A 23,165-nucleotide genomic window follows, 5' to 3' on the forward strand; every position below is an offset into this window, starting at 1 on the left:
TGGTCTGTTTGCTTTTAGGAGGCCCCACGATAGAAAAGGCCACTGGATTTTGTTTTTCTCCTTTCTTTCAGATGGTTACACAAAGGAGTGATGCTATTTTTTTATCCATAAGCACATTCTAATGAAGCTACGCACCCAGTGCAACGGAGTGTGGTTTATGAAGCCATCTGGTCACTCTTGGCCATACCCCCTGACCCTCAGGGCCTCCTGGGGGGACTCGGGGCTCTGGAGGGGGTGGTGCAAGTTGCTGAGAGCTGAGTCTCCCAGGTTGTGTGGCTGTCGTTCAGAGGGGAAGTGGGATGCTGGTAGGATCTGAGTGGGAAGAGTGGGACTACTTGGGATTGCCTTCTGAGATGGCAGCTGGGTCATTGCCATCAGGAATGGAGGCAAACCTTGGGCTCACAGAGCTGAGAGGACCAACAGGGTCACCCCTCCATCTCTGTCTTCCACAGATGAGGGAATGAGGCTTCACAAGCTAACATGGACTTTCCCCAGCCCCACGGCCACTGATGGGCAGACAGGTGGTGAGGGCTTGCTGCCTAGGTGACAGCAACCGATTCCTCACCAGCCAGTGTGTAAGTTAGCTGGGTGGTCTGTGGCTGTGAGGCTTTGGGCTATGGGCCAAGCAAATGTCCCCAGAGCTGGGGACCCTGAGGGCCTCTGGCTGCCCCCCGGGGGAGCACGCTCAGGACTTAGGATGTCTACACCTCTACCTCCTCGTGTGCAAGGTCTGTATGTCTGCAGGCCTGCTGCCGACAACATATAGGGCAGCACGCAGAAACTGCTGAAGAGGAGAGGCTGTCTAGCATTGGGGTGGCAGCGGTAATGATAGTGACAATCACAGTAACCACGGTGGGAAGAGCCCGTGGGAGCTTTAATGCCCTGAGTTCCCAGACCAGGGTATAGAGGTGAGCATCCAGTCCTCTTCTCTGCTGAAGAGTGAAATAAAAGATGTAACCGTAACCAGTTTTCTAAAGGTCAACTCACTCTCCACTGCACACATCTGAGCTACTGTGGCCCCTTCTAGTGGGGAGCCAGACAGTGCCTCCAGCCCTTCTGGAAAGAGTACCTGTGCTTGGGACCTTTCGCCCTCCACTCAGAGGAGCTGTGATGGAGGGGGTCACTGTGCACCGAGCAGATTTGGGCCCCGAGCAGCTGGAGCTGTAAGCTGATGAGCTGCCTTCCTTCTTGGACTGTCACCCTCTCTGAAGGCACAACCTGGGCATTAGGTCTGGGAGCCGCGATGGAGATGCTGGGAGATCCAAGCGATCTGCTTGGGGCCGCCCCACCCGCGGATGTGCTATGAAGGTGAACGCTGGACACGTAGCCGTGCCTCCCGGGTGGGCAGTGTAGGGGGACCGCCACTGTCCTGGGCCTGGTGCCACCAGGCACCGCACGGCCTCCAAATGGTGCCACAACCCCGAAGGTGAGTGCCAAGGAGCTGCCTAAGACCACCACATGGCAGGTGGCTGGAAACCAACCTGAGCCTGGATAGTCTCCCATCCCATGATGCCCCAGTGTGACAACCCACCTGTGCATCACGCGTCACCTCAGTCACATGCTTACGTGGAGCTCCTTTTCTCTATAAACCTTGCTGTTGCCACGTGTCAGACGCAGTGACAGAGCCACGCAGCAGCCAGCCCTCACCCCTCCCTCACAGCTTGAACTGTGCCCAGGGTGGGAGTGGGGATGCCTGAGGATGCAGGCTGCTGCAGGAGCCCCCCGATCCCTGCCACCCCAGCTGCTCCACAACCCCCCTTCTGCTCAGGTTCAGCAGAGTGCAGAAGCAGAGCCAGGTGGCCTTGCAAAGGAGGAGGGTCAGGAGATGCTGGGGCTGCAGTGAGTGTGACCCTTCTGACCCTCAGCTCTCCTCTGCAGAATGGGGATGATGATGTACCCCACTGGGCCATCATGCAGGGTCAATGAGAAATGTGTGTGAGATTTCCCAGCATGGTGCCCAGGTTGGGGGGCAATGAGTATGTGTTCTGTCTGAAAGGTGAGAGGAACGCTGGCAGCCTGGGAAGTGGGGTCTTGGCCTCCTCCACCCTCCCCATGGGAGCTACTGGCCAGGGTCCTGGAACCCTCGGAGCCAGTGGGACTCACTCCTCAGTGGCCCCCTCACAGCCTGATGTGAGCTTCATGGAAAGTGACCCAAGTCAGGGCCAGAGAAGGAGGACAGGAAAGACGCCCTGCCAGCTCCATGGACAGGCCTGCCCACCGTTCAGACCCAGGGGGCTTCTGTAGGTGCTGTGAACCTGCACAGCCCGGGCCCCCCAGGGAGGGATGCAGGGCCTGAGGTCACTTCTGAGAACTCTCACCTAGATGGTTATATAGCCCTTGTCCCCCAGCATAGAGGAGGTGCCTGGTCTCCCATTGCAGAGGGGTGTACCCTCATCCCCCAGCATTGAGGGTGGTGTCCTAGTCTCTAACTATAGAGGAGGTTGCCATAGACTCCCACCATAGAGGGGGTGCCCTGGTCCCTCACTGTAGAGGGGGTGGCCTTGTCGCCCAGCATAGAAGGGTTGCCCTGGTTTCCCACTGTAGAGGGGGTGCCCTCGTCCCCCAGCATAAACGGCAGTGCCCTGATCTCTAACTATAGAGGGGGTGCTCTGGTGTCCCACTGTAGATGTGGTGTCCTCATCCCTCACTGTAAAAGAGGTTGCCCTCTTCCCTCACCATAGAGGGGGTGCCCTCATCCCTCACTGCAGAGGGGGGTGCCCTAGTCTCTTACCATACAAGGGGGTGCCCTTGTCCTTCATTGTAGAGCGGGGTGGGGAATGAGAAGGGGCCTCAATAAGACAGTGGGTGCCAAGAGCTCAGCTGTGGTGGTCAGCATCACTCCCCTCTGCCTTTGCCTGGTGGCTCACTCAGTAACTGGATAAATGCTGGGTTCTCATGGTGCAGTGGGGATGCCCCTCCCATGTCCCTGACCGGCCATCATAGTGGATGACAGCAGGAGGGGGAATTATCTGCCTTGTTGACTAAAAGAGAGAGCACAAGAGAAGGTGCAACCCTCTCAGCCCATGACACCCCTTCCCCACACCTCCCCTCCTCCACATCTGCCTCTTAGGGGATAGGGTGATGGAGCCTACATGTCCAGCCTCACTGTCCCCGTCATCTGTGCAAGCCGCCTGCCCAGGGCATGCCTGGAAGGACAGACCCGGGGGAGGGGCCTGAGCAGGCTCCAGGATGTGGCAATCCTGGTCCCTGGCACTAGAGAGATGTGAGCGGTCAGCCTCCCCAGTCCTGGGCAGGAGTGGCAGGGCCCATTCCCCGGGGCATATCCGCCTGGCTCTGGGTACCTTTCGACAGCACAGGCTGTGGCCTCGTGGCTGATGGATGAGGAGTAGGTCTGCCACTCTCCGCGGGGCAGCTCTCGCACCTGCACCGTGAAGTAGCGAATGGGGGAGGCCCCGTCGCTGCCCGGGACCCACTGGAGCCGGAGGCTGCGCGCAGTCACTTCTGCCTGGGGCACCAGGAGCTCCCGGGGGGGTGCTGGTCGCTCTGCAACCAGAAGAGAACAGACCAGAGACAGGTGAGGGGCTGCTGCTCCACATGAGATCCAGCATGGGGACTGCCAGCTGCGCACGAGCTCAGACCATACGGAGCCGATGCCCGGGCACCTGCGGCTCTCTCACTGGGACTCACCCAGCCTGGATTGGACTGGACACTCTGGCTTGCTCCCCGAGTGCTGCTCTTGCAGAGACAGGCAGACAGACAAGAGGGTGAGCCCACACATGCTCCTGGACGGCCACACGTCCCTGCGGGCGTCACTGAGGACACCTGGGCTCTCCTGCGGACTTTCCCTCTGATCACAGGCTCAGCGCATCTGTCAGACTGACTTCCTCTCCCCAGAAGCCAACTGGAGCCTGAACACCCACAGTGTCCCGCTCAGCTCCTCCAGGGGCTGTCGCCACTGCTCTGTGCCTACAGCGCTGGTGACTGGGAGCGCAGGCGGCTGGGACCAGGCCCCTGAGCATGGATCATTACTGTGGTGCGTCTCCTCGCCCCATCGATTTCAACAGGGAAACTCCACAGAGGGAGGAATAATTGTTTAATTGTTTATCATGAAGATTATTGATCCTGTTGAAAATGTGTGGCGGGTAATAAAGCAGCAACTGGTTGCCAGCCTGCGGTGACGGGCGGGAGGAGCTTTTCCGCCTTCTGTGGTCAAGGCTCCTCTGGGAGCACATGCTTGGGCTGTCCTGTCCCTCCTCGGCCTGCGTGACAGCCCTATGGCCCCTTGCCAGCTGCAAGGACCACGCTCCTGGGCATCATGGCAATTGGGGAAGTCCTGCTGGGGGTGGTCTGCAAGCCCTGGCCCAAATCCCCTAAACTCTATGGGCCCAAGGCAGGTGGAACAGGTGGTCAGGGCGTGGGCTGGGTGTGGGCATGTGTCCGCTAGCCCCAGCAGCAGCAGCCCTGCTGTGGACCAGGGTGCCTCTTGGAGGGCACTTGTTAATGCTTCCACTTGGATTTAAGTCACCTCAAATCTTTAGCAAACCTGTGTCTTTTCCCAGTGCCTCAGAAAGTGCTAGATTTCCCTATGGGACTTCATCACCATTGAGGAAGAAGGCAAGAGTCTTTGGGAGAGGCACTCAAGGCCCTAGCTGCTCTCTCAGCCCTGGCTGCTGACCCCGACCACGTCCCGGACAAGGAGGAGCCCGAGGACCCTGGCCACCACTGCAGGAGGGGGTAGTCCTGGCACCAGTGTCCTCTGTCCAGGGCCCCTGTGCTGGGACCATGGGCCAGACAGCATTGTGTGTTGGTGGTCAGGGGCCTGAGTGTGCATGGCTGTCTCCCCATCTGCTTCACACTTTGGCATCTCTGGTGACTCCAAGCCTTCCATCCTCCAGTTAACAACAGAGGTAACGGTAGCCAACGGAGGAAGGGCTACGCATTTGGTGCCGCTGGGCAGCTCCGGGGTGGGCATTGTCCTCCTCCGCCACCTGGGGCTCAGAGGTTTGGGGTTTGGGGACTCACAGCAGGCTGAAGGGTTTGGCCTTCCCCTGGAAGGCATGGAGTCCTTGGAAGATTCGAAGCCACAGATAGGTGATGACAGCGTCCCCCCCGCCCCCCGTTGGCCATCAGGAGGGTCAGCTGTGTGCCTGGGCCAAGCAGCTCATTCCTGGGCAGCCAGACATTCTACCCAGTGTGGCCACCGAGCTGGACCTCAGCAGGCTCTTGCACCTTGTGGGGCATCAGTTTCCCCACCCATTTGACCTGCTTGTGTGGGAATTAGACAGAGGAGTGGGCTGCAATGCCTGGAAGGTACCAGAATGTGGTGAGGGCTCAGTGCATGCCAGCCTCCTTTGCCTTCTACCTTTTGTAGATTTTGGATTGGCCTTTCAGATTGTTATTCAGGCACCCTGGGGTCAGCTCATGTGTCCCTTAGATAGACTGCTCTAGATCTTGTCATAAAGTGATGATGCAGGCAGCAGTGATACTGGCTCCTACTCTGAGCATGGACATCGCGCCGGCTCTGGGCTGGAGGTCTGATGGTCATGCTGGCCCTCGGGGGCCCTGCACTGACCCAAGTGTTTGCTAAGAGGTCACCAGGTGGTCGTCAGGGCACAGAGAGGGGAAGGGCCTTGCCTAGGGTCACACAGCTCCAGAGCCTGGTGCTTGGGGACTCCTAGATGGGAGTAGGGTAGGTCATCTCTCTGAACATACCCATGTGTGCAAGGGCCTTCCTGTCATACTCTTTCCTGAGACTGCTGGGGTTGGCCCTGACCTCAGAACCTGCAGTGGCAGCCAGAGCTGCTTGTGTACGAGGCCCCCAAGGCCCCCAAGGCCTCGTAGCAGTGGGCTTGGAGAGGGGGCCTGCCAAGACAGATTGCAGAGCGAGGCTCCAGGGAATGTCAGGGGCTCACTGAAATGGGAACCCGCAGATTTCTGTGGTAAGAAGTGGCCTGGTAGCCTATGGAGGGTGTCCTCATCACTGCCTCACAGCTGTGTCCTGGGCAAATGACCAATCTGTCCGGGCTCCCCTTTCTCTTCCGTAGAATTGGGCTCACAGCACTTTCTTCCTCAGGCTTTGGTGAAGAGGTACCAAGCCAATGTACCTCGCCAGGGCTTGGAACAGAAGAGGCGTCCATGAGGACAGAACTCCCTAGGGCTGCTCAATACAAAATATATTTATTGAGCATCCACTCAGCTAGGCACGTGGTTTTGAACATCAGAGATCAAGTGCCTGGCTTCAGGCAGCTGCCCTTAAGCACGGTGACTCGGAGCAACCCTGGGCCAGTCACACAACCTCTCTGAGCCACGTCTCCATCTTTAAACCTGGGATGTTCGTGCCTGTCTGGTAGATGCTGGGTTGTGTAGACATGGTAATGTGCCCGGCTGCAGGTGTGGCCACCCAGGGCCTGACCCAGCAACCTCCAGGCTCCCACTCAGGCCCACTCTCCTCCCTGTAGCACCATGACAGCGGACTTAGGCCTGGGGTCTTACCTCTCTTCTCAGTGGTGATGACGGTGGCCTCCAGCGGCTCTCCCCAGCCCTGCCTCGTCTTGGCCGATAGCCTGAAGACGTACGCTGACTCCGGGGCCAGCTCGGTGGCCGTGAACTGCCTCACCGTGGCGCCCACCTCCACCGTGGTGAATGTGTTGGGGCTGCTGCTGGCCAGGCGGTAGGCGATCTGGTACCCTGCGGGGGGCAGGAGGGCCACGCATCAGCCATGTCCCCGGCCCCCAGCACAGATCCCGCATCCCCGCCACCCCCACCATCACTCTGCTTTGTTTCTCCTACTTCCTTCCTTCTCAGCCAGCATCTGGGATGGACGGCAGAGCCGCGGTGACAGACGGAGCCTCTGAGTGCTGGGCCCCCATGACCCTCCTTCTCCTTCATCTTTCCCACCAACGAGGGGTGGGAACAGTTTCACCTTCCCCGTGGCTGCAGGAGCCCAGAGAATGTGACGGGAACTAGCCACGCTCCCGAGGGGCAGGCCCAGTGCTCCCTGCCATTTCTGTTCCTTCTCACCCCTCCCACCACCCGCCCTTCCCCTCCCAGGGCCAAGGGCAGTGCCTCCTCCTAGAATGTTCCCTCAAGTGTGTCCTTCTCACATGGTTACTTGCCCTTCCTCTGGGTTATCCTTCCCGTTTGCCCATGGGTCCCAGCCTTGGGAGCAGGAGCTGGTGCTGGGGTGGCTCTGTTTCCTGCTGCTGGCCCCTCTTGTGCACCCACCCCCCAGGAAGCCCCAGTGTGGTCCCCGAGCTGGGGGCTCCCCTGCAAACAGTCTCCCTCCCGCGAAGGAGGCAGCAGGGTGTGTGCAATCAGTTCAGGGGGGCTCCCACAGCTCCGAACGGCTCCGAACAGCTCCTGAAGTTCCTTGATTATCAAGGGATTATGGTTGATCAGACATTATTAATGACCGAGCCTCCCAACCAGGCTGCTCCCGCATCTGAAGAGGCAGTGCCAACTGTCAGCCCCAGCCCGGGACCCAGCACGCGCGGCCTCCTTGTGGGCGCAGACAGCTGTGCTCCTGCGCTGATTAAAACCAGAACTGGCGGGGTGTGGTGGCATCCACAAACATCGATGACAGCCACCATGCTCAAGTTAAACAAAGACCTCCCGGGGCAGGGGGCGGGAGGGGCAGGCTAGCAGAGCGGAACTCTGTCCTCCACCCGCTCTGCCTTCGCTGGCCTCCTGGGGGTGGACGGCCGCCCAGCGACAAGGCCTCAGTAATTCCACATTGCCTGCCTGCTTCTCCGGGTGAGACAGTCCTGCTCCTTTGTCTTCCTTCTTGAACCGTCTTCGGCTCCGTCCTGCCGAGCTACTGGCATCTTCCCAGCTGCTGCACTTTGTCATGTGTCCAGCCACATAGGGAGCCTGGCCAGCCATATGTGAGGCCACGCGATCAGGTGTGGAGTGCGCCCAGCATTAAACCCCTGACCACTGCTGGTCCCCATCATCAGTACATAGACTGGGGGTACAACACACCCTGCCCTGTCCACGGTGACGGCCATTCACAGGCCTGGTGTTTGCAGGACTCTGAGCTTGGCTCAGATGGCTGTTACAGATGCTACTCTGCCTCTCATGGCCTCTTCTCGCCGTGACAACCAGCTGTCTCCCGGCTACCAGGGGTGGTCCGTCTGGCCTCCAGCCTCTGGCCAGGGTGTCCTGCTAGACGCCTGTCCTTTTCCATTCAGTGACTGATGACCAGCAGCATAGAGAAGCCAGGCCATCCTTCTCTGTACTCTCCTCCCACCTTTCTTTCCCTTACCCAGTTGTAGGTGGGATGCCTGGGGTTTGGGTGCTACAGGAACCTTGTCCCAAATCTTCTGAGACTCTAGGGCACCTGGCCTCCTGAGGGTGAGGGCACCATGGTCACTGCAGCCACACATGGGACTCTCCTGCTGACCTCCTGGCAGTCCTTACCCCTCTAAGCCCTCACCATGGCCGGGACAGGTAGCCTATGCATCCTTCCTTGGCCATGAAGCTCTACAGCTCAGAGAGGGTAAGTGGTCTGCCTGAGGTCACAAGGCAAGTAACCAGCAGAGCCGGGACAGGAGCCCCTTGTCTGTCTCACTTTCTACTGAGTCATCCTCTTCCCACAGGGAGAAAACATCCACTCCAATCTTCCAACAAAGGGAGAGTCCCCTTGCCAGATGCTGGATACTCGAGACCACACATCTCAAGTGCCTGCACCACACGAGCGTATTTCTGAGGGAGAACAGCATTCTGTGATGTGATGAGCACATGCTTTGGAAGCACACCTGCCTGGGCTGCGATCCAGGCTCCAGGAAGTCTCTGCTGTGTGACTGGACATGAGGCTGTATGAGGCTGTGTGAGGGGGCAGCAGGAGGGGCTTCGTGTGGATTGGGGTGCCGCCAGCCTGCCACGGAGGGGAGGTTCACAGGGCCCCAGCGCAGGCTGAGTGCTCATGCACACTCATGCACACTCACACACACTCACTCTGTAACATGACTACAAAAAGGACCAGAGGTAGTTCTCCACCAGTCTCTGCGGCTGCAGGACTCAGGGTTCCCCTCCAGTCCCTCTGCCTGCTGCTCTGGACGTCCTCTGTGATGCAGCCTCCAGGGAATTTCATCCTTAGGGCCTCTGGTCCTCACCCAGCCTGTCTGACTGCTCTGGAACAGAGGGGTGAACACCAGGCAGCAGCAGCCTAGGGACGAGACCCAGACAGACATGGAGCTTGACCCAGACAGCCCCTTAGGAGCTGGGGACAGGTACCTAGACGTGGGAGGGACACCCCAGCCCCACCAAGCCTATCTTGTTTGCTGTGTGCTGCATACTCTGCAGTGTCCTGAGGCTGGTACCGTGCTTCTAGGGCCCCCATCTCTGGCCAGCTGCCTTCTGGCTGGAACGAACGGGGTCTCTTGTCCTGGAATTAACATTCATCTTGGAGAACTCCTAGCTTTAAGCTGCCTTTTTTTTAATGAAGGCATTAAAATGTTATATTGCAATGTTTTGTCATTACTCTTTGAATTGTATTATACTCGCATGGCTCACAAATAACACAAGACTGTAAGGAAGTAGTTTAAAGAGATCTCTTCCCTCCCAGGCCCCAGATTGCCAGATCCCCTCTGCTGGCTTAATGTGCATCTTTCTGGTGAGAATCAGACCGTGCAGAGGTGCTAAGGCATCCGTGAAGAGGCTCCATCCTTGTCTGAGCACATGGTGGCATAGCGTGCATTCTGCCCTGAGCTGGGCTCTCCAGCAGTGTCTCTGGGACAGCATTTGCTCTGTCAGATGTCTGGCCCTTCTCAAGTCTTATCATCTGCCTGTGGTTCTTCTAATATTCATGCCTGAGCGTCATGACATACTGGTCCCTGATGGTCATGATGTTGGCAAGGTACTCAATCCCTCATTCTTCCTACAGCCCCATGGACTCCTCCCTGGGCATGGAGGTGAGGTCAGTGTGTTTTCTCCTCTGGCTCGTCAGTCACACACTATTGATTGGTTATAGTATTGCTTTTATTTCTCTTCTGGTCTGTACTTTTAACTCTTGAATACATTCCTAACTCTGTTATCTGAGCTATTAACTCTGAACTTAATCTCTGACACTCACCTGCTGCTATGAAAGTTATGTAAATCAATCTTCTTAAAGCATCTCTGACCTCAGTATGTCCCCCTCAGGCTGTTATGAGTTGTGTTATTATTTTTATGTTATCAGGATTTGCAGTGGGACCATGGATGAATAGCGATGCCCCTTCAGCAAATTTAAAGCGGTGCACAGGATGGATCAGAGCTTGGGTGGAAGCCAGCCGCTGTCCCAAGGCAGTGCTGCCCCGGTGGGGTTGCCCTTCATACACAGAGGCTGAAGCAAGCCTCATAGAGGACTGTGGTCTGCCAGGGCTCTTGGTGGCGACCCCTTCTTCCAGCTGAATGCTTGGAGGAGAGTCAGTCTGTGCCCAGAACAAAGAGCAACTAACCAATGTCATTAACACATGCATATTCCTACACTAGAGAAAGGAAATAAGGAGCTACTTTGCAAAGACAAACTGAACTTTGCAATCAAGGGCAGAGGCCACACTGGCAGACACAGATGTCACATATAAGAACACGAGCAAACATAATATTTTTAAAACCTCAAGGATGAGGTGTGACCCGGTCCTGTGAGTTCAGCCACCTGAGTATCGTTCCTGGTGATGAAGAGATACCAACCCCCCTCAAAGAAACAGAAATCAACTTTGTACTACAAGCAGGCTAATGTTCATACACCTGACCTCAGGGGCTTGGGCTTTGTCTGTGTACATGCTGGATTTCTGGGTTGGGAGAGCTGAACAGGTTTTGTCTTCATGGGGTAGGAACATGTGCCTATACATCTAAGAGAACAAGGAGAAGCAGAAACCACCTGCTCGCACACACTTTCTCAGCATCTGTAGTGGGCAGGAACCTAGCCATCCATGTGCTCGTCTTGGGGAGACTTCCCAGGTCTCCTGGAGCCCAAGACTGCTTGTGCCTGTAGCCGGCAGGCCCTGACTCCGCACTCAACACCTAGGGTACTGGGAGGTCCTAAGCCAGGCTTCACTTCCAACCCCAATGTGATCTCAGCTTCTCATTTCTAGCCACCAAAGTAGAGTAGCTTAGGCTGCCCCCAGATATGCCATTTTTACATATTGATTATTTTGGATTAAACTTACTTAAGAAATGGCCAGTGCCAGAAGGACACTCAGAGCCTCCTCTGCCTCCACCCCCACCCCGGGGAAAAGGTGCCTTTGCTGCTTTGGGAGGAAGAGAGGCAGCGTCACCAGCAGCCATGGGCAGTTTAGGGCTGGGTGGCTCCATAAACCTTGGTAGCTCCCTATTTACCACCCTGAGCCCAAACCCCTTGTCTTATCAATTCTTCTCAAATTCACTGTTTCTTTGACTCAGAGGCATTAAAAACAGCCTGTTTTGGTCACTTTCAAGCTTCTTGTCTTTGGGGCTCCTGTACATACAAAATTAAATTTGTTTTCCTCCTGTTCATCTGTTTTACTCCAAAATTAAGTCTCGGACCAGCTGTAGAACCCAGAAGGGAAGAGGGAGAAGCTCTCACCCCTACACCATGAATAAAGAAAACAACTAGCCCCCACTCACTAGCACCTCTGCATTTCAGGCACAAGACATAGGTCCCATATTAGTGGCCCACTTTACTCCTGAGGGCCAGGCGGGAAGCCAGTGAGCAGAGGACAGGGCCGGGTCTCCAGAGTGAGAGCCCCATTCTGCCCAGGAGGCCTGCTGCTTCCTGCAGCTCCCTCCTGCTCTTAAATGGCAGAATCCTGATGATTCAAAGAAAAGAGAGACAGTTGGGAAATACACTGATCACTCTAGGATATTTGCAAGGTGATCGTGAGGGACTGGGAGAGACTGCAAGGCTTTTAGCAACAGCTAGAGGCACAGCCAAGGGGTCGAGGAGGAGTTGTTTCGGAAAGCAGACAGCAAATCTAGGGCTGTCTGCAAGAGCCTGGCAGTGCCTGCATTGGGAGTAAGGTCAGGGCAGTGGGTGCAAGTCCCCTGCAGCAGAGCCTGGAGTCAGAGCTGCTGCTAGGTCTGGGGCGAGCACAACAACCTGTGAGGGGCAGCCCCAATCCTTGTGCAATGCCAGAGCCCTCTGCCGTCTGAAGCCAAAGCACCAAGGAGGGTAGAGTGTGTGCCAGGATGGCCAGTGACACGAGGCCCAGGACCCTCTGAATGTCCCATTCCACAGGCTGCCATGGGTCATCGTTGGCCAAGCCGGCCAGGAGATGAATATGGAGCCGACTGAGCAGGAGCAGATGCCCCTGGGAGCTCTGCCCACACTAGATACTTTCTGTTCTGTGGATGTTGCTGCCTGAGGGACCCAGTCAGCTCCAAGACAGCCCAGAGCCAAGAGTTTTCTCAGGAGGTGAGCCCAGGAAACAGAGGAAGCTCACAGAGGGTGCAATGAAGCAGTTGTTCTGCCAGGCCCCCTCTGTCATCCCTCGAGCCCCCAGCAGTCATGGGGGCTGTCACTCCTCCAGAGGCCTGGCCCCAGGGCAGAGGGCACCTTTGGGCACAGCGCACTGCTGGCCCCTCAGACACTGCGGGATTGGCCATGGGGTAGGGGGTGCCGGGGCCCCAAGGGCTGACCACGCACACAGTATCTGCCACAAGGTGACTCTGGACCTCACTGCCCAGAAGTCCCTGTTACTATCTTAGCGACTGTTTGTGATCATCATTTTTCCATGCATATGAACTTGAAACAGAACTGATTTTACTCCAAATGCAGGCCTTTCATTCGTGTCTTCTCACCACATCTCTAAAGCTAATTCTTTTTCTTCAGAAATGTGGGTTCCAATGCCTGTGTAATATTCCACCTTAGCACTGGGTGGGAAGGGGCGTGTTTGCAGCAGGACTTCCTTGGGCTCCTCCACCACCGAAGCATGAAGACAACGAGGCCCACTTCCTACAGCCACGCCAAAGCAACGCATGGGACAGCGAGGCACAGTGTCATCTGTGTGCAACTGCAGGAAACCTGGCTCATCATCTCTGCCTCTGCTCCAGCTCCCATACAAGCCACTGGGAGAAAACCCCCCAGCCTGTGGGTTATATTTGTACCTTCCTCTTATTTGCCTTAAAATCAGGGTGATAATCTCCAGTTCCCATTCTGTGGCCTGGAGAATGTGAAGACTGGCACCTGACACATCCTTACCACGTCCTAGACTCAATGCACAGTAGAAGAGAGCCTCTTCCTGTACATAAGTGGCAAAAGGGAGCAGCTGAGAACCCATTCTTGCATTTGTGGAGAATAACGAGAGAATGTTGAGGAAGAACAGGATTTTGATGGAAAAGGCTAGTTATGTAATTACAGTTAGAGCAAGATCAGAAACATTAGCATGCTGGATGTCAGCAATGCAAGGGCAGAAGGCTGTGCTGGGTGTTAGGAAAGAATGTACAAGCTGAATCAATTGCAGGAGGAAAACATGGCCCGAGTGAAGTCTGATTTGTAAGGTTATGGGTGAATTATGATAATACAGACATTCAGAGGGTCAAGGCCAAGTACGAGCCACAGTGATCCAAGGCTAAGATTGAAACTATGGTGTGAGAGAAGCTTATGTTGTCTCTGAACATGCCCAGAAGATAGAAAAGACAATGTGCATCTAGAAAATCAGAATCAGGAAAGGGCATGTGTTTCAAGCTCAAGACAAGTTCTAGAACCTTCAGCTGCAGCAGATGCAGAAAGAGGTTCTAAGATGCTGCTGTTTCTGGGAGCCTCCTTGGAGGGTGGTCTCAGCTGCCTCAGTCAGATGGGGTGACTGTAGACAGACACCCAGAGCCCTTTGGGGGAGCTGCATATAATGTGTTAGGTGGTTGCTGGCCTCTCCCAGGTTGCGTGCTTCCTGGGGCAAGCGAAAGGCACCAGTCTGAGAGTCGCCTGTTCAGTGGCATGTCCCTAGGGCCTGATGCTCAGGGGCGCGAAGCCAAGGCCTTCAGTGGGACATGGTGCTGCTGACTCCCTCGGCAGCCCGTCGGTGGGTGTGAGTGGTGACAGCCCTGCCAGCACCCACTACTTGTTCAGAGAGCCCAGCAGCAGAATGGCCTGGGAGCACCCAGCCCAGGCACTGTGTGGCTTGTTGGCTTTACAGCTTATCTGCTTGAGGGCTGGGGGCAGACAAATGCAACAGTGGATCAAAATTATGTATTTGCAAACATGGATTATATTCACTTGTGCTCCTAATTCTCAGCAGAGTCCTTGCACACCCTTCTGTAATAAGCTAAAGGTAAATGTTAGGCCATCAGTAGGCAGGTGGAGGTGGGAGGAGGCTGTGTGTGTGGCAGGGCAGACCCATGTGCGTTTAAAGAGCACATGCATCACGTTAGCTTCATAGCATTTAAGGGAGTGCGGAGTAGTCAGGGAGTGAGGGAGGGTGGCTGTGCTCAGGTGGCTCCCGCCGCCGCATCCCCCAAAGGCAGGCTCTAAATGCTAAAAGCTCTCCACAGTAAAATATTTACGCAAATAAGCAAGTGTTTTTCCCCATAGGCGCCTGGTGGTGTTTCATGCTGTTAATCTTTTTTTGGAAATGCAAGAACATGTTTTGATATACATTACAAAAGCATGGGCTGCAGAGGTGTTTATATACTCGGAAGGCCGCGCTGCCCGAGTGGGAGCATTGATTTAAGGTCTCTGGGTGTGAAGCAAGTCTCGTTTCCCTTTCTCGCCCACGAACGCCGATCTGAATCTTTAGAAACTGTTTTCTCATCCTTCCTACAGCATCTGCAATTTGGTGTGCCAGCTGTAATAATATCCAGGTGACAGGTTACCCAGACAACATTTGTTACCATTACAACAGAAGATGCTCAGATGTGGTGTTTTTCTGCATTACGGGCAGACATAGCACTATTTTACTTTTTTGTCTGCTTCGCCATGGTTGGAATGCTCTAGGTATTTAAATGTTACCCTCTCCTTACCTGAATGGTTATGATTCTTAGTGATCCCCTCACCCCACCACCAGAGATTACAGGTAAACTCCCAACTTCTGAATGTCCCCTAGGAGCATCTCATAACCTGACTCCAACCTGCCTTTCCTGGTTCTTTCCCTTGTCTTATCTGTGCAAACCTCTGCTGGGGAGGGCCAGCTAGATGCTGGCACCAGGCGAAGCTTTGGGTGACAAGGAGAAATTTGCTGGCCCAGAAGACATGATGAAATACTAAATAGCCATGCACTTGAGTGAACATCTGTTGAGCGCTTACCACATGGAGGGTGTTTTCGTAAAGTCCTGACATACAACTCATTCAACCCTACAAGGGAGTATGAGTGTTGTTCCCATTTCAGAGATAGCGAAACTGAGGCACAGGGAGGCTTAGTAATGTTCCTAAATTAACCAGGCTGGGACACTGCATCTGCAATTTTGTCCACACTGCCCTCAGCCTGTCCGGAGCATGGTACAACATAGGGGAGAGTAGAGCCAGCACCTCAGGGTTCATGAGCTTATCATGTAGAGCATGCTGGCTGGGGATGCAGGGGATAGAGAATCATGTCACGTGGGGCTGTCAGAGAAGCTTCCTGAAAACAGCTGGTTGCATCAACTCCCAAGAGATGGTGAGGTTGGGCCTTTCCTCTCACTGTGTCTCACCCTCTGCAACCTGAAGAGGCCAAGCCCTGTTGACCCTCCTGCATGCCTCAGTCCTGCCGCGAGTCTGGGGTGGGAAGAGGCGCTGCCACTCAGAGTGAGGAGCTGAGGGAGCTACAGTGGCCCTGAGAGGCTGGGTGTACACTGAGCCCGGCCTATGGGGTCTGTGTGCAGGTGACAGCACCTGTTTCACCCACTGTGGAAATGGCAGATGACCAGAAGACACGTTTGCAGTCTACATGAAAGTTTCTGTGGCCAAAATGAACAGGGGGAACTTATGCAACACCTGTGACTGTGAATGTTGTTTATGATCCTGTTAGTTGGTGTTTACTGGGCTAAGTTGTCCCGACTCCTTGTCATGGCACTAAAACAGTGGAGCCAGACCTCCAACTCAGACTTGGACTTTGGGGTCAGGTCTCTTAGCCCCTTGGTACTTGGATGGCACTAATGTACAATGGATCTGAGAGCCAGGAAGGAAGGGGTAAGTCTCTGAGAGAAACATGGCCAAAGGATGTGTTACGGGCTAAACTGTATCCCCCCAAGTTCCCATGTTACAGTTCTAGCTCTGAGCATCTCTGGGTGTGACTGGATTTACAGGGAGTATTGAGGTGAGATGAGGTCACTAGGGTCCTGGTCCAGTGGGACTGGTGCCCTTGTAAGAAGAGGTCAGGACACAGACACGCATAGAGGGGCAGCTACATGAGGGAGGCTACAGGGAGGACAAGGAGACACCGGCTCTGCCCACACCTGGATCTTGCACTTCCAGCCTCCAGGGTTGACAGAAATAGATTCTTGTTGTTTAAGCCTCATGCTCTGTGGTTCTCTATGTCAGCCCAGCAAACGAGTACAGAACATCAACTGGAAATTCCCAAAAGTAAAAAACAAAAAAAGCCCCTTATGGCTAGTAAACTTTAAAATGTCCCCCCCCCAAATATTCTGCTTTTAATCTCAAACTGGCCAAGATAAAGAAAACAAAGCATTAATGTCGACATTGGTGAAGGTGAAGCCATGTGGACATCAGGAGTGCTGACTGATACAGTGTATCTGGAGGGAGAGTGTGAAATGTAGATGAAGAACCTTGGAAATGTTCTAGCACCTTCTCCCAGTTATTCTGCTTCTGGGCCTGCATCCTAAGATCATGAGAAATGCTGTGAAGATTCACCTCTAAGCACATCAGTCACATCGTTATTTCTGATTGCACAATTTGGGAGATGATCTGTATTTTTTTAATTTCAATTTTAATGTATTTGCATTTAAATGCTATGTTATTAGGATGAATGCGTCTGTACCGTGGAAGTCCAAATAGTAACTGAAGTATACAGAGAGTGTCTGCTTTTGGTAATGCAGTAAATCAGATGTCCCAAAACATCTTTCTATTAAGTCATTCAAAACTAAGAAGTATCAAGAAAAGAAAACCTAAATGCACAATTGAACTGGGAAGTGAGGCAGAGAAATTGTAGAGATTAACAAGGAAACAGGAATAACAATACAGAGAGGTTGAGATGAAGCCCAGGGCAGCCCAGGGATGGGAGCAGCTGACAGACTGGCTGGGGAAGCTGCTGGGGAAATCCAACATAAAACCACAACGAGACACCAGAATGGCAAAGCAGTTTAGATTCTGAGCCTATGGAGTGTTGGCAAAGCTGTGCAGAGCCATGGGGATCCTCACACATGCTGGTGGGAGTACAAATTGGTATCACTGCTCAGGAAAATGGTCTGGTGTCATTGTGCAAAGTTGAAAGCATGCCAACTCTATGGCCCAATGAGGCCATTCACGGGTGTGGCCCAGAGAACCCTTCCACATGTGCTCCACGAGGCAAGCACCAGGACACGTGTGCTGCAGACATGCCAGAGGTGCCGCACACATCCCGGTCGGGTGTGTGCGGACACGGACAGCCAGGGTGTCTATTTAGGAAAGATTCATGATGTGGGAAGAGAAGAGCAAAGTCACAGAAAAACACATGAAAGGAGTTTATATGAAATCTAAAAACGTGCAGCATTAATATTAGATTCTTTAAGGGTTAAATTTAACTCTAGGAAAATCATCCAGAAAACTAAAGGAGAGATAAACCCAAACCCTCTCGGGGGGACTGGCAGGCTCTCTGTCATAGATTGGGGAGCAGGGACACGTGCAGTTCACTGCCTCTACATCATACATGTGCTAGAATGAAGTGAGTCCTTTGTAAGTAGGATATATTTTATAATTAAAACGTTAGGAAAATGATTAGAAGAAAAAACATATTAATGTTATTTTGGGGTGATGGAATTGTGGGTCATCCTGTTACTTGTTTGAATTTTCTATTTTTTTGAAGTTTACAGTGAATGTGTTATTTTTATTTTATGATAGTCCTTTTTTATCACAAATCTTTCAAACATACAGAAAATACTGGGAATAATATAGATCAAATATCAAATATTCATTGCACCAAGTGAAGAAATCTTGAGATTTTGCCAAATTGGATTTTTTTTTCATATAAGAGAGAAGATGAGACAAAGTTGAAGCTGTCCTGTGGCCCCACTGGATCCTCTTCCTCAGAGGTAACCTCCCTTCTCAATTCGGGTTGAGTTCCTGTCCACGAGTTCACACTTTCACTATATGCGCGGACCCAGAAATGACAGATAATAATGCTTATAGAGTTGTTAAGTGTACAGGAGCAGTCTCACACTGTGTATATTCCTCTGGAACTTGTTTTCCCCCCAATTGGATGTTTGTGAGGCTTACTCATGTTGATGTATATAGATCTTGTTCCTGACTTTATCTGCTATTGTGTTTTCTGCTGTGTGAAGAGCCCACGATACACCTTTTTGTAGCCTGATTGATGGACATGCAGGTATCCGGCTCCTTGCTTGCCCTGTTGTGATGCTGGGCAAGCAAGGAGTGATGCTGCCAGGACCATCCTGGTGCACTTCTCCTTGGGTACAGGTGAGAGAACTCCAGGTTTGAGACTTGACGGAAAGGGCCTCTGGCATGCAGAGTGCAGGCCTGCTCACCTTGCCCAGCCATCACCAGATCCTTCTGCGGGATGGTTGTGTTGGTTCAAACTCCTAATGGGAGCGTATGAGTGTGTGTGTTTGCCCACTAGCCCGTCTCTCCTGGGTATTACCAGACTTTCTATGGCTCTAGGTGTAAATGATGCAAAAGTCTATTCCACTGTGGTCTGAATTCTCTGTTTGTGGTGCTTTTTGCAATTAGAGGCACAAACATTAGAGATGCCCTTAAAAGTAAGTGATGAGATTTTACTTTTGGACAGTGAGACTCATGGGATGATGTTGGCACCACCAGGCAGGGATGGGTGTGGAGGGAGCTTGTGGGTAGAGATGCCATTGAATGTGACTTTAAAGGCACAGAAGGGACAAGGGACTAGGCAAGCACAGTGGGCTGGCACTGGCTGAGGCCAGAACCTCCCCATGTTTGCAAGGAGGACCCGGGATGAGTAGTTCAAAGCCATGGCTACAAAATCAGCACATATCTGTCTATGGTAAGAGAGAAACACATGTGAAATGCTCACTTGCCTCCCATCCATCTCCTGTGGGGACCTCCTGTCAGAATGATTCCTATCAGCCCAAGATGGCTACAGTGAGCACAGAGGTGGGCACAGAATGAGCACCAGCCACAGTACTGGGGCAGAGGGCAGAGGACAGAGGCTGAGAAGGGAGCAGTGGGAGCAGGAGCTACCAGGCCTGGGGTGGGGATGGGTGCTCCCTCCTCAGCAGGCCAGGGAGACCCTACTTCTTGGAGACTCCAGGTCCTGGGACAGGTTGGAATTCACATTTTGTGCTCCAGAAATGTTTCCTGTCTCACAGCAAGCTGGTGATGCTTCCTGGATCATCAGATGTTTAGTCCTGCTCTGTCCAGAAGAGACAGCAGCTGGCGTATGGTGCTGAGGGACCCCAGGAAACCTCTGGCCTAGCCACGTGCTACACAGACCATCTCCCACCCCAGGCCTGGAGCACAAGGTGCAGGGCCCAACAGGTGTCTGTGATCCCGTCTCAACCAGACAGATCACACTTCCGCAGCGGCTTCTTCGGTGGCCATTGTGATTTTAAAGTAGCAAGAACCTGCAGTTCTGAAGCTCACCCAATTCAGAAATACCATACTCATGCAAAATACCCCACCTAGCAACTCCAGAAATCACACAGGAAAAGTCAGATGAAGGAGGGCCACAGTCTTTGCAAGCAGACAACTTAGGGACACCGCTGGCCCTGTCTTCCCATCTTCATGAAACAAGAACTCAAAAAATGTCTGCCTGTTTAGTTATTATCTAAAAGGCAAACCTGAGTATGTCACAATGCTGCTCAAAGTCCTTGGGTGACTCCCTACTGGCCTCAGCACAGATCTTTTAAAAAATATATATTTTGGGGCAGCCCGGGTGGCTTAGCAGTTTAGCACCACCTTCGGCCCAGGGCAGGATCCTGGAGTCCTGGGATCGAGTCCCATGTCAGGCTCCCTGCATGGAGCCCGCTTCTCCCTCTGCCTGTGTTCTCTGCCTCTCTCTCTCTCTCTCTCTCTTTCTGTGTATGTGTCTCTCATGAATAAATAAAGAAAATCTTTATATATATATATATATATATATATATATATATATTTTTTTTTTTTTTTTTTTAATGAAATGAAACCCTTTTTCAAACCGAATCTTAGGAGCCTAACGTCAGAAGCACAGGTGTAAGTGGTGAATTTTACTGCCTACCTATAAGCTCAGGTTTATAACCTTACTGTAAACCACCCAGCACACAAGCTAACACATTTGGGGGTCTGCTGCAGGTTTGGATTAGGGAAATATCCTATGAGAGTGCTGGCCTGGGTCTGGAGAGTATACCGTGCCTGGTGCCCTGGCCTTTTGATGCCCGATTCACACATCTGGGCCTCTGGGCACTGCCTGTGTGGTGTAGCTGGCCATCCCCAGTAGTCCCCAGCCTGGCCAGGCCCACATCTCGAAGCTTGGATCTGCCTATACTCAGACAGGCACAAGGCATTCCATCTGGCTGAGTGGATGTCCCTCTTCCCTTTCCTTCCTCCAGGACTTGGGAGGCCACCTCCCTGCAAAATCCAGCTCCTGCCTTTGGTCCAAACTGGGGACCTGCTTGTGGGGCATCTCATGTCATCTCATGTCACCTATCATGTTGCACCTGAGTGACTTGCATCCTGAGGACAGGCCCATCTTATTCACTCCTTACTGCCCGCCATGTACACGGTGTTAGGCATATGGGCGGCGCTGAATTTGTCATGGTGAAAGGCTAAATATAAAAGGGAACTGATGATGTTTTTTAAAATAAAACTTGCTACCTTTGGGGAACTACGAAACATGAAGGCTTTTCATCAGTGCTATCAGAGGGGCCCCCCAAGTGAAATGTTAAAAGTAAACAATTTCCCAGGGACCCAGGGCACACAATGCACTCTGGAAACTTCTTAAAAAGATTAGGTGAAGGCTCTGCAGCAGAGGATGCTTCCTGGTTCTGGGGAGCAAAGTCCAGGTCTCTGGCTCCCGTGAAAAATGAGCCTGCTGTTTCCTGGATACACATAGAAACAGCCTGGTTATTTCGGAGCTGAAGGAAGGACAAATTACAGATGGTTTTGTTGCGAACCATGAACAAATGGAAGAAATTCTGGGGTAACGAAATGTAAATTTCAGTCTGCAAAGAAACTTCAGCACAAAGCTCACGAAATAGTAGAGGGTCCTCACTTCTTAGCATAGAAAATGCTGGGCTGTGGCAGGCAGGGTTTTTTTTTTTTTCCCAACCTCTTTCACATGTCATAAAAACAGATGAAATCAATCTAATTGCTATTTCCTTCTGAGCTATGATCTCTTTAATCACGACCGCTTCCTTACCCAGAATGATGCCATTGGGCTCCTCCGGCGGCTGCCACACGATCCGCACGGACGTGAGTCTCACTTCTGGGAACACAAGCCTCACTGGTGGGCCTGGGGCTAGAGAAAGTAGAGCAAACCCGTGATCCAGGTGCTACCACTGTATCACTTGGGGACATGACAAGGTTACATAGGACTCTGTGGGCTGGCCCAGCATTCACTACTATGGGTGACTCTGTTCACGGATGAGGTACTCCAAGGCTGCAAATGACTTCTGGAATCTAGCTGGCTGTGTGGCCCCCTTAGTGATTTTGAGAAAATACCTCATTTTGAATCCATCTCATCTGCTGTCCAAGTTCCAGAACGAGTGCTCACAAACTGCTGGGAATCCTGTGAGTGCAAGATGTGTGAAGCCCAAGGCCAAGATCTTGCCAATCTGGGCTGAATTCTTTTTGGGGCTTGACACCTGCTAACAGGTGTTAGATAAATCAGAACTTCTTGTTGGAACTTAACTGACTGGTTCCCAGATAAGGGGCAATGAGTAGGGAACGTGGAATACAGAGATGAGATGATGTGTGTCACAGTCATGCAGAGGCTGTTGAATTCTGCCTCTGGCTATTAAGTTGAGAACAGTATTTCAAAATTTAAGCCTTGTGTTTAAATAAATCTGTGACCCTTGCGTTTGGTAAGAGGCTTGCATGCCAGGACAGATTTGCACAAATATGCGAATGTTGACATCAGCCTCAAGTGGCATCCTTTCCCTGTGCTGTCCGGAGGCTGATCATCTGGATTACCCTGAAAAGAAGGAGTGGAAAAGATGCTTATAATTGCACCATGGGAGAAGAAGGAAAATCTGTGACTTCTAGCCTCTACTTTAGGACGAAACACTTGTGAATGACCAAGGTTTAAGGCCCCTTATACTTTCAGTTTGTGTAACCTGGGCTGCCATGGCTTTGCATAGTTTTGCAAACAACCTTGAGGTAACTGCCCCTTCAGACCTCAGCCCCTCACCCCCACTCCGAGGCCCTGCATCCAGGAAAGGACTAACAGGAAGTGTGCAGAGCTCTTTCCTCTCCTCGAATGAAGCCCGGCACTAGGGCTATCTCCCAGTAGAACACGGAGAATGGTTCCTGGAGAACGTTCCCTGGAGAACGGTTCCCACTCAGCAGCCAGAGCCCCGTGGAGGCTGATTTAATGACTTCAGTGGACACGTGTAAGGAAATCGATAGTTTTTCCACTTCTGCGAGAAGCTTCTGATCCCTAAGGTGGGTTTGGGGAGGGGCAGGGAGAGCAGTTATTTCCCCCAGAATACACCTCCCTTCCAAGATATTTGCTATAGTCAGTGTAACAATAAAAATGTAAAAGAGATAACCTTTAAGTGTTTGACATCTGCAAAGTGGAAAAACATATTTGCAAATGATTTAGACTTCCATAAAAACAGAGCCATCAAGATGTACTTGTTATTCTGGCCTGGAAACAGGGGTGCGGGGCACTCTGGAGGCCCATGGAACACACTGTACTCCATGCGGGAACACCTATTGACCTTTTGGCCTGCAAACGATGGGAGCGGGTGGCACAATGAGAATCGAGGCACCCAGGCGGGGAGGGGGGTTCTTAGCCAGATTTGTGCAGACACTGCCAACAGGAGTGGCCGTAGGTTTTATGGCCCCAGCCCACCGGGCCTTTATAGCACTGCCTTTTGCAGAGTTACGGCTGAAAATCTCATAGGTTCATAATTAGGCTGTAAAAATTCACTCCAGGCTGAAATTGGCCATATAAACACTCAGTGGCTGAAAAACAATTCTGTTTTGTTTTCCTCCA

The 23,165-nt window shown here is 52.7% G+C and overlaps 1 protein-coding gene across 1 annotated transcript in view; it reads right to left on the reverse strand.

The window, feature by feature from the left end:
* The window catches only part of SDK1 (sidekick cell adhesion molecule 1), a gene marked incomplete at its 5' end in the record, with an annotated part of 911,733 nt that overhangs the window by 82,158 nt on the left and 806,410 nt on the right, over positions 1-23,165 (reverse strand). Inside the window, 3 exons of the mRNA XM_041750102.1 lie at positions 3,303-3,504; positions 6,454-6,648; positions 21,366-21,464. Of these exons, the coding sequence (XP_041606036.1) occupies positions 3,303-3,504; positions 6,454-6,648; positions 21,366-21,464 (496 nt within the window). The remainder of the gene's footprint in view (positions 1-3,302; positions 3,505-6,453; positions 6,649-21,365; positions 21,465-23,165) is intronic.

The sequence above is a fragment of the Vulpes lagopus genome, chromosome 3 (assembly GCF_018345385.1).
Source record: "Vulpes lagopus strain Blue_001 chromosome 3, ASM1834538v1, whole genome shotgun sequence".
Lineage (NCBI taxonomy): Eukaryota > Metazoa > Chordata > Mammalia > Carnivora > Canidae > Vulpes > Vulpes lagopus.